Raw genomic sequence first — 12,005 nt, 5'->3', positions numbered from 1 at the left:
TCCAGCAGAGTTTCTGGACACAGGGCTCAAACCCATGCCTCCTCATTGGAGGTAGATTCTTTACCATTGAGCCACCAGGGCAGACTTACATTTACATTAGTAAAGGCAAATATATAGTAAAGGCTGAGAATCAACCACCTAAATAAGCCAGTACAAAGATTGAAAAAAAAAGTAAAATCAATTATAATTACAATAAACTGAAGGGATAAACATAGAGATGTAAAATATTATATCAAAAACAAAATGTGGGGAGGGGAGTAAAAAAGTAGATAGTTTAGAATGTGTTTGAACTTAAAGGACTAACAGTTTTAAAAAAGTAGGTCAACATATAGAAACCCATTGGTAACCATAAATTAAAAACCTACAACTGAAACATAAAACCACAGTGAAAATAATATAAGTATACCAATAAGGAAAACCATCAAACAACAAGGGAAGAAACTAAAAGAAGAATGGTTAAATACAAACACAAGTATAATATAATTAACAAATTGGCAATAAATACATATCTATCACTAATTACTTTAAAGGTCAATGGACTAAATATTCCAATTGAAAAACTTAAAGTGGCTGCTTGGATCAAAATAAGACCCGTATATATGCTGCTTACAAGAGACTCACTTCAGAGTTAAAGACACACATGGACTGAAAACCAGAGGATGGAAAAACATATTTCATGTAAATGAAAACACTAAGAAAGTTGGAATGGGAATATTCATATAGGACAAAACAGTCTTTAACAAAAGATGAAGGGTATTATATAATGACAAAGTGATAAATACAATCAAGATACAACACTCCTTAACGTATACACACCAAATATAGGAACACCTAACTATATAAAGCAAATATTAACAAACATGAAGGGAAAAGTTGACAATAATACAAAATAGTAGAGGACTTTAACACCTCACTTATGTCAATAGACATATCATCTAGAGAGAAAATCAAGAAGGAAACGGTCTTAAATGACATATTATACCAGTTGGACTTAATATCAGTAGATATCTATAGGACATTCCATCCCAAAACAGCAGAATACACATTATTTTCAAGTGCACATGGAATGTTCTCCAGGACAGATCACATGATAGGCCACCAAACAAGCCTCAACAAATTTGAGAGGATAGAAATTATATCAAGCGTTTTTTCTGACCATGACAATATGAAGCTAGAAATCAATTACAGAAAGAGAGATGGAAAAACACGAACATGTGAAGACTAAACAACATGCTACTAAAAAAAATTCATGGGACAATGATGAAGTCAAAGAAGAAATCAGAAAATATCTTGATACAAGTGAAAATGGAGACAAAATCTGTGGGAAACAGCAAAGAAGTTCTAACTGGGAAATTTACAGGGATACAGGCCTACCTCAAGCAACAAGAAAAATCTCAAGTAAACAACTAATACTACCACCCAAAAGATAAAAAGAGCAAATGAATCCCCAAGTCATCAGAAGGCAGGAAATAAAGTTCAACAAAATATAAATAAAATACAGGCCCCCATAAGAAAACAATAGAAAAGATCAATGAAACTAAGTGTTGGTTCTTTGAAAAGATAAAATTGATAAACCTTCAGTGAGGCTCACCAAGAAGAAAAGAAAGAGGACTCAAATAAGAAATGAAACAGGAGACATAACAACCAATACCACAGAGATTCAAAAAGAATACTATGAACGGTTATATGCCAATAAATTGAACAACCTAGAAGGAATGAGCACGTTTCTAGAAATATACAATCTTTCAAGACTGAATAAGGAAGAAATAGACAATCTGAACAGACTGATCACTAGTAGTAAATTTGAATTTGTAATAAAATAATCTTCCAGCAAACCAAAGTCCACAATTGTATGACTTCACAGGAGATTCTACCAAACATACAGAGAAGAGCTAATACCTAGTCTTCTCAGACTATTCCAAAAAATTGAAGAAAAAGGAACACTTCCAAATTCGTTGTACAAGGCCACTTTTACCCTGATACCAAAACCAGACAAAGACATCACACACACAAAATTACACACCAATATCTTTGATGACTATAGATGTAAAAATCCTCAGCAAAATATTGGCAAACCAAATGCAATAACATATAAACATAATTATATACCATAATTAAGTTGGATTTATTCCAGGGATGTAAAGATGATTAAATATTTGCAAATTAATCAATGTGACATATCACATTAACAAAAGGAAGGAAAAAAATCACATGACCATCTCAATAGATGCAGAAAAAGCATTTGACAAAATTCAAAATCCATTCATGATAGAACTCTCATCCCAGTGGGTATAGAGGGAATATATCTCAACATAATTAAGGCCATTGTGACAAATCCACAGGCAACATCATACTCAGTGGTAAAAAGCTGAAAGCCTTTCCTCTAAAATCAAGAATGAGACATGGATACTCATTCTTGCTACTTATATTTAACATATTATTGGAAGTCCTAGCCATAGCAGTCAGAAAATAAAAAGAAATAAAAGGCATCCAAATTAGAAGGGAAGTAGTAAAATTGTCACAAATTGCAGGTGACATGAAACTATATATAGAAAACTCTAAATTTTCCACAAAACATTATTAGAGCCAGAAAAGAATTCAGTAAAGTTGCAGGATACAAGATAAATGTACACAAATTTGTTGCTTTCCTCTACACAAATGATTAGCTATCAGAAAAAGAAAGCAAGAAAATAATCTTGTTTAAAATTGCATTGAAGAAGAATAAAATAATTAGGAATAAATCTAACCAAGGAGGTGAAAGACCTATACTCTGAAAACTATAAAACCTTGATGAAAGAAACTGAAGATGATACAATCAAATGGGAATATATTTCTTGTTCATGGGTTGAAAAAGTTAATATGGTTTAAAATGTCCATAGTACTTGAAGCAATCTATAGATTTAATGCAATCTCTAGCAAATATCCAGGATATCTTTCACAGTACTAGAATAATCCTAAATTTTATATGGAACCACAAAAGAACCACAATTGCCAAAGCCATCTTGAGAAAAAAGAACAAAGTGGGAAGTATCATGCTACTTGACTTCAAACTATATTACAAAGCTACAGTAATCAAACAGCATGGTACTGGCACAAAAACAGACACAAAGATAAATGGAACAGAAGAGAGAGCTCAGAAATAAACCTTTAGATTTATGATCAATTAATCTATAAGAAATGAATCAAGAATACACAATGAAGAAAAGACTATCTCTTCAATAAATGGTGCTGGGATCACTGGTCAGTTACATGCAAAAGAATAAAATTAGGCATTGAAACATGTATACTATCATGTAAGAAATAAATCAATAGTCTAGGTTCGATACAGGATACAGGATGCTTGGGGCTGGTGCACTGGGATGACCAAGAGAGATGATATGGGGAGGGTGGTGGGAGGGGGGTTCAGGGTTGGGAACTCATGTACACTTGTGGTGGATTCATGTCAATGTATGGCAAAACCAATACAGTATTGTAAAGTAAAAAAATAAAATTTAAATTAAAAAAAAGAACATTTTCTCATACCATGTACAAAAAATAAACTCAAAACTGATTAAAGATCTATAAACCTAGAAGAGAACATGAGCAGCATACTACTTTATATAAGTTGTAGCAATATTTTTTGTATATGTCTAAGACAAAAGAAACAAAAACAAAATTAGCAAGTGGGACCTAATTAAACTTGAAGGTTTTGGCACAGCAAAAGAAACCACTGACAAAATGAAATGACAACCTACTGAATGAAAGAAAATATTCATATATGATATGACCAGAATTAGGGGTTCATAGCCAAAAAAATAAAAAACAGAACTCAATATTAAAAAAAAAAACAAACAAAACAACCTACCAAAATGGGCAGAAGGTCTCCCAGAATAATGGAAATAAAAGCAAAAATAAACAAATGGGACCTACTTAAGCTCAGAAGCTTTTGCACAGCAAAGGAAACAATAAGCAAAATGAAAAGACAACCCACAGATTGGAAGAAAATGTTTGCAAATGATGTGACTGATAAGGGATTAGTCTCCAAAATTTTTGAACAGCTTATGACACTTAACAGTATCAAAACAAACAACCCAATCAGAAAAAGGGAAGAATAGATGTTTCTCCAAAGAAGACATACAGATGGAGATGAGGCACATGAAAAGATATTCAACATCATTAATTACTGGGGAAATGGAAATCAAAACTACAATGAGATAATATCTCACACCAGCCAGAATTGCTATCATCAAAAAATTGACAAACGATAAATGCTGGAGAGGGTGTGGAGAGAAGGGAACCCTCTTATTGGTATAGCTACTATGGATAACAGAATGGAGGTTCCTTAAGAAAAAAAGCAAACTAAAAATAGAGCTACCATCAGCTCAGTTCAGTTCAGTCTCTCAATTGCGTCCGACTCTTTGCAACCCCATGAATTGCAGCACTCCAGGCCTCCCTGTACATCACCAACTCCCGGAGTTCACTCAGACTCACGTCCATTGATTCAGTGATGTCATCCAGCCATCTCATCCTCTGTCGTCCCCTTCTCCTCCTGCCCCCAATCCCTCCCAGCATCAGAGTCTTTTCCAATGAGTCAACTCTTCGCATGAGGTGGCCAAAGTACTGGAGTTTCAGCTTTAGCATCACTCCTTCCAAAGAACACCCAGGACTGATCTTTAGAATGGACTGGTTGGATTTCCTTGCAGTCCAAGGGACTCTCAAGAGTCTTCTCCAACACCACAGTTCAAAAGCATCAATTCTTTGGCACTCAGCTTTCTTCACAGTCCAACTCTCACACCCATACATGACTACTGGAAAAACCATAGCCTTGACTAGATGGACCTTTGTTGGCAAAGTAATGTCTCTGCTTTTGAATATGCTGTCTAGGTTGGTCATAACTTGCCTTCCAAGGAGTATGTGTCTTTTAATTTCATGGCTGACATCACCATCTGCAGTGATTTTGGAGCCCCCAAAAATAAAGTCTGACACTGTTTCCCCTGTTTCCCCATCTATTTCCCATGAAGTGATGGGACCAGATGCCATGATCTTCCTTTTCTGAATGTTGAACTTTAAGCCAACTTTTTCACTCTCCTCTTTCACTTTCATCAAGAGGCTTTTTAGTTCCTCTTCACTTTCTGCCATAAGGGTGGTGTCATCTGCATATCTGAAGTTATTGATACTTCTCCCGGCAATCTTGATTCCAGCTTGTGCTTCTTCCAGCCCAGCGTTTCTCATGATGTACTCTACATATAAGTTAACACTCCTGGGCATTTATCCAGAGAAAAACATGATCCAAAATGATACATGCACCCCAATGTTCATTGCAGCACTGTTTACCATAGCCAAGACATAGAAGCAACTTGAATGTCAATTGACAGAGGAATGGATAAAGAAGATGTGATACATATATGCAATTTTGGAATATTACCCAGCTATTTAAAAAAATAATGCCATTTGCAGCAACATGGATGGACCTAGACAGTGTCATACTGAGAGAAGTAAGTCAGACAAGAGGAGGAGAAATATCATATGACATCCCTTATATATGGAATCTAAAAAGAAATGATAGAAATGAACTTACTTAAAAAACAGAAACAGACTCACAGACTTAGAGTGTGAGTTCATGGTTGCCAGGAGGAAGGGTGGGGGGAAGAGATAGTGAGTTTGGGATGGACATGTGCACACTGGTATATTTAAAATGGATTACCAAAAAGGACCTACTGTATAGCACATAGAACTCTGCTCAATCTCATGTGGCAGAGTTTGGAGAAGAATGGATACTTGTATATGTATGGCTGAGACCCTTTGCTGTTCTCCTGAAACTATCAAGCTATTTGGACTACACTCAGTGCAAAATAAAAAATTTAAAGTAAAATGAGCAGAAGATCTGAATAGACGTTTTTCCAAAGAAGATATACAAATGGCCAACAGGCTCAAGAAAAAGACGCGCAAAACTGCTAATCATTAGAGAAATACAAATGAAAACCACAATGAGATACCACTTCACACCTGTCAGAATAACTATCATAAAAAAGACAATACATAGTAAACACTTGTGAGGATGCTGAGAAAAGGGAACCCAATTATACCATCAGTAGGAATATAAATTGGTACAGCCATTATGGAAAACAGTATGAAAATTCCAGAAAAAACTGATAATCGAACTACCATATGATTTATAAATCCCATTCCTAGGAATATACCTGAAGAAATGAAAACACTTATTTGAAAAGATACACGTATCTCAATATTCTTAGCAGCATTATTTACAATGACCAAAATATGGAAGCAACCTAAATATCTATCAACAGATGAATGGATAAAGAAGATTTGGGGGTGTGTGTGTGTGTGTACACACAAAATGGGATATAACAGTCATAGAAAGAATGAAATTCTGCTATTTTCAAAAATGTGGATGGACCTAGAGGGTATTATTCATAGTGAAATAAGTAAAAATAGAAAGACAAATACTGTTACCACTTATATGTAGAATCTAAAATATAATACAAAAGGATTAATACTAGAAGACAGAAATAGACTCAGATATTTAGAAAAAGCTGGTGGCTACAAGTGGGGAGAAGGAAGATGGGAAGAGCAAGGCAGGAATATGAGATTATGAGATACAAACTACTATCTATAAAATAAGCAATAAAGATATATAATGTTGCACAGCAAAATATAACTATTATATTGTAATAACTTTAAACTTTGTGTGCATGTGTGCTAAGTTGCCTCAGTCATGTCCGACTCTTTGCAATCCTAGGGACTACAGCCTGTCAGACTCCTCTACCCATGAAATTCTCTAGGCAAGAATATTGGAGTGGGTTTCCATGCTCTCCTTCAGGGGGTCTTCCCCACCCAGGGATCGAACCCAGGTCTCCTGCATTGCAGGAAGATTCTTTACCATCTGAGCCACCAGGGAAGCCCTAAATCAACTATGTGTTGAAAGTGTTAGTCACTCAGTTGTATCCAACTCTTTGCGACCCTATGGACTGTAGCCTGCCAGGCTCCTCTGTCCATGGAATTCTTCAGGCAAGAATACTGGAGTGGGTTGTCATTCCCTTCTCCAGGGGATCTTCCTGACCCAGGAACGGAACCTGGGTCCCCTGCATTGCAGGCAGATTCTTTACTGTCTGAGCCACCAGGGGAGCCCTAAATTAACTAAAAAAAAAAAAGTTTAAACTTCCTGCTATGGTTTACCAGGTCCTTCCTGGCCTCATCCCTGATTGCCTTTCCAACCTCATGTTTGGTTACTTTCCCTATATACCCACTATGGCTAAGGTTCCTATGCCTTAGCTATTATGAATGCATTTATGTTCTGTGAATATTCCATGCTTTTTCCTTTGTAACACATACTGTTCCATCTTTCTGAAACAGGCTTCCTCTTTTCTTATTATCTGAATTAACTCCCTCTGGTCCTTGAATTGCTTCTGAAATGACCTTCTGAGTTTTCCCTGATTTTCCCCAGACTGGGTTAGGTATGTGTGTGCTAAGTCGCTTTAGTCATGTCTGACTTTTTGCGACACTATGGACTGCAGCCCACTAGGCTCTTCTGTCCGTGGGATTCTTCGAGCAAGAATACTGGAGTGTGTTGCCATGCCCTCCTCCAGGGGATCTTCCAGACCCAGGGATCAAACTGGCATCTCTTACACCTACCTGGAATGGCAGGCAGGTTGTTTACCATTAGCACTACCTGGGAAGCCCCGGGTTAGGTACACCTGCTGGGTATTTCCATTCCTTTCTATTTCATTATATGCAAACACTATTACTATTTTATTAAACTATTTTTCTACCACTGCACATAGACTATGGGCTCCATGACAGCATGAACTGTGTCAATCTTCTTTGCCAATTAGCCTATAAGAACAACTCCTAGAACAGTATCTCACACACTATAGTTAATCCATATTTTCTGATGGAATTATATCCCCAACACCTCACACAGTTTTGTTTGGTAAAGAACTGCTGATTGAAATGTCCCTAATCCTCATTGATCTCATCTTCATCAAGACCATGGATAATACAAATGGGTCACTTTGGTTTTTACCTATTATTTCAATGCATAATAAAGATGTTGGCTTGAATTACAACTAGGCAGTAGTTACCTCAAATCGGGGTACGTCCATTTCAACTTGCCCTCTTAGCAATGGGGTTTGTCTGGGAGTCTCACGGATCATCACACTCCATCTGAGATAAAGTTTAAAGACAAATATTTAGGGCTCTGTTTCATTAAAGGGTGGCATCAATGCTTCATATGTCATGAAAAAGGTCAAAATATTTGTGTGGTGAGTCATGATGTGTTGTAGGGATGCCCAAGTTATCTCAGGTCACTTGATCTCAAGGTTAGAGGACCAAGAGGGTCCTCTGCCTCATGGCTTCTCAAAGCCAGTTTGATGGAAGGAATTCTACCACAGAGTTCTCAGAGAGCAGCACTTCCCAAGCAGTGATAACTGTCAAGATCACTTGAGGTGCTTTTGTAACATATACATACCAGGGCCCTCCCCAAGACCTACTGAATTAGAATATTTGTGCTAGGGCCCAGCTTGGTACCTTGAAAAAGCTCCCAAGGACAGTCTTATTAGCAGCCATAAATCAAATAGTATGCCCCCTCATAAAAAATCTTTCTTCTCAGAAGATTGGAGGGCAATATTCTCTCTTTTCTAGGGCACAAATAATCCAGGCCAATTATTTATGAATCCTCTTTTTTAATTTCTTTGAGAACTGGATGAAGCTATAGAACTATCGAATAGTTTTTTATACAATCTTAGAATAGAAAGATGGAAATTTTCCCAAGGAAAAACTATGCTTACATAGATAATTAGCTATGCGATTTGAAGGAGGTTCGAAGAACCCTTGAAATTTACTGATGGGGGTTCCTGCTCTAGGATCTTTTAAATTTGAAGAGGGGCTTCAGTGATGTTTAAAGGATACATAGTAGATTATTTTTTCTTAATAAACAAGATACCCCAAATTTCCCTGCACTGGAGCCAGAAAAGCAATGAGGCTCTGTGAAGGAGTTTAGAACATCCCTGATTGAGATAATGTAACGGAGAGTAACTGGCAAGGGACTGGAAGAGCCACAATGAACTGATCTTTCAGCCACTCACCTGTCTAGAATCCTCACACCAGCTTGCTCTACTCTGTTGAGGATGTCCAGAGGTGACTTGTTTTTGTTCCAGAATGCACCCCAGCCGAGGACACGGGCCAGGTCATTACCAGTTCCAAGAGGGATGACTGCCAGCTGACACTGCAAGAACAATACCAGGCAACCTTTTCAGACAATCCTACCAAGATCCACCCATAAAAAGACCCAGAGGGTCCTTTTTGGGAAAGAATATTGTCTCAAAGTCAGTGGCAATAAAGGACTTGTGATTTTAGGAAGTGTATAGGAAGATGTTTGAAACTGAGTGAAATTTTCCCTAAGTAGTTGGGTCCCACTCTTGGCAATACAGAACCTACTCAGTAAGCAGAAAAGTTGCTGGAATATGCCAATATTTGTAGTTATGCTTCTAAAAGAGAAACATAGCCACAAATTTTTATCTAGGCTGGTCCAAGGAGATGAGGGGCCTCAAGGAGACAAAGCTACTGCAGTCAGAAGAGTAGGGGGCTGCTTAGGGAGAGCGTGGTGAGGTAGAGGTAGAGGAACATTCTGCTACACTTGAGACTCAGTGAAGAAAATAAGTGGCCTCAGGAAGGGTAGGGAATGGGTGTTGAATGCTCCCTGATGCCACTTCTTTTTTGCTTGCCCTCCTCCCCTTCAAATCTTCATCTTGGGGCTTGGGGAATAGAGCATTGCTCATTTTTTCAGCTAATTTCCTCTTTTCTCCTTCCTATTGATAGACCCAAAAATGGTATAGGTTTAGATTGGGAATCTATCAGTCAGGTTGACTGGGAAACCAGTAGGAAACACACATTTTATAGACAAAGAGAGTAAAGACGGGGATGTCGTAGGATAAGCAGCTCCATACTCTCTCTAGCAATGGTTAAACTAAATCACTTAGGGACTCACCTGTTCATGTAATCCAAAGGCATCAATCAGAGATAAGACCCAGTTCACACTGCCATCTCCACCACAAACCACCACGCGAAAGCGAGCAAAGTTCTTGAACATGCAGAGCCTGGAAAGAAGAAGGGAAAGGGCAGTCATTTCATGAACTGACAAGTTTTAAAACTCTTTCCTACAATGTGCCAGGAGCTAAGGACTGCTCCTTCTGCACTCTGCTATTAGGCTACCTGCCTCTTTTTCCTTAACCTCTATCTCTCTGTGTACTTAAGATTATAGGAAATGCTCCCACAGGCCTTGCCTTGACCCACACTTTTGTTGGCTCAACCTTGTTCTGTAAGTTACTAGTGGCCTAGCCAAATCTACTTGCTGAGGCCTAGGAAGAATGCCTTGCACAGTTGCCAGTGGGTTCACAGAAACCAGGGCTGAACAGCCAGATGGTCTCTAAATAATACAGCTCTCTAATAGAGATATATCTACTGGGCCCCAGGAAAAAGAGTGAATGACAGGAAACGTGTGTAGTAATATCAGTTTGCCTCCTCCTCTGAAGTCAGGAGACACAGTTTTACCTTTTCCAACTGGAAAAGATGAAGCAAATCTGAGAGCAAGACATAGGCTTGAAAGGAATTCTGGAGATGGCTAAAAGTCTGCTAGCCAACCAACTCAAGATGTTCTGGTGCTGTGTTTGTGTCCTGTCTTGAGAAAATAGATCTTTCCTGTGCAGGTACTAGAACTAATTCCAGGAAGCATATCCTACTCTAGAATGTGCAGAGAGGGGAATCGTTTCTATATGCCCAACTACATCCCTTACCCCATGCTTACCCGGCTTCAGGTCCACCCTTCGACAGGTCAAACACTTGAGATGGGTTAAGGTACTGCTTGAATTTCCGGAGGAAGACGATCCCTTGATGATCGCCGCTTTTGGAGTTGATGAAGATGAGAAGGGGGCATGAACAGGCTGAAGACCAATCAAGATGCCAAAAGTCTGGAGATACTACTAATTGGCCTAATAGTGCACACAACAGAAAGAAAAGAAAAAAAAAAAAGGGCCATTGAGATGACTTAACATCAAAATTTGCAGACTTTTAAAAACAGCTTTATTGAGGTATAACATATACAAAGAACTGCATATATTTAATGTGTACAATTTAGTGAGCTTAGACATATGCAAATACTCATGATACCATCACCACCATCAAGAAAACAGGCATCTAATACCTCCCACAGCTTCCTTGTGCCTCTGAGACTGAAGAACAGAAGGGAAGTCAGATGCAACCCAAAGGGGCTTTCATTTAAAAAAAAAAAAAAAACAGCTGATATTTGCCCAGCTGTTGCCAGGTAGCCAATATTTCTTAAGCAACTACTACATACCAATCATCATGCTAGATACTTCTACGATTCTAGACCTTGCCCTCAAGCTGGGGAGACAGACATACAAAAAAGGGTATTGTAACACAAAGAATAAAAAATTGGTACCACAACCAAAGGTCAATAAAATGCCAAGGGGAAACAAAGGAAAGAGAAGACTGAGAGCTTAGGAGAAGGATCAGCACACCTAATGAGTACTAGTTCAGTGAGTGATAGCTCAGTTGCTACACTGAGAAGATATAATGTCAGGAGAGATAGGTAGGAAAGGCTGCCTTTCAGCCAAGAACTAATAACAGAAGATATCAACGTGGGGTGAAGCAGGGCACTTTAATTGCTCCTCTAAGGCTCTGGTAGAGCAATCTAAGTTATCATATCAACTTTCAGGGGAAACAAGACTATAGGGAAATTGTCTGGACAAGACAGAAGCTTTTAATAATCCCCAATAGTAAAATTCCCCATAGAGAAGTGGAGTTATAGCAGTCTAAATTGCCAAAGCCTGCCAGCTCATGCTGAGTCGTAGAGTCTGTTGGCAGGGAGACAGGCAGTGAGCAATGGCCTCATAGGAGATGCTAGACAAATCATGAGCCCCCAAACCTCTGAGCTTATGGCTTTGCAGGGATTCCCCAGCAAAAATAAGTGCAAAGAAGAAAAAGGATAT

The 12,005-nt window shown here is 38.3% G+C and overlaps 1 protein-coding gene across 1 annotated transcript in view; it reads right to left on the bottom strand.

Annotated features, from left to right (window-relative positions):
- The window catches only part of DGKK (diacylglycerol kinase kappa), a 114,762-nt gene that overhangs the window by 44,340 nt on the left and 58,417 nt on the right, over positions 1 to 12,005 (bottom strand). The window contains exons 3-6 of the mRNA XM_018043624.1: positions 10,802 to 10,985; positions 9,986 to 10,094; positions 9,084 to 9,223; positions 8,082 to 8,163 (exon numbers count right to left, since the gene is read on the bottom strand). Of these exons, the coding sequence (XP_017899113.1) occupies positions 8,082 to 8,163; positions 9,084 to 9,223; positions 9,986 to 10,094; positions 10,802 to 10,985 (515 nt within the window). The remainder of the gene's footprint in view (positions 1 to 8,081; positions 8,164 to 9,083; positions 9,224 to 9,985; positions 10,095 to 10,801; positions 10,986 to 12,005) is intronic.

This window comes from Capra hircus (genome assembly GCF_001704415.2).
Source record: "Capra hircus breed San Clemente chromosome X unlocalized genomic scaffold, ASM170441v1, whole genome shotgun sequence".
NCBI classification, from domain to species: domain Eukaryota; kingdom Metazoa; phylum Chordata; class Mammalia; order Artiodactyla; family Bovidae; genus Capra; species Capra hircus.
The sequence above is the reverse complement of the archived record's forward strand: the minus strand, read 5'-3'. Positions and strand labels throughout refer to the sequence as shown.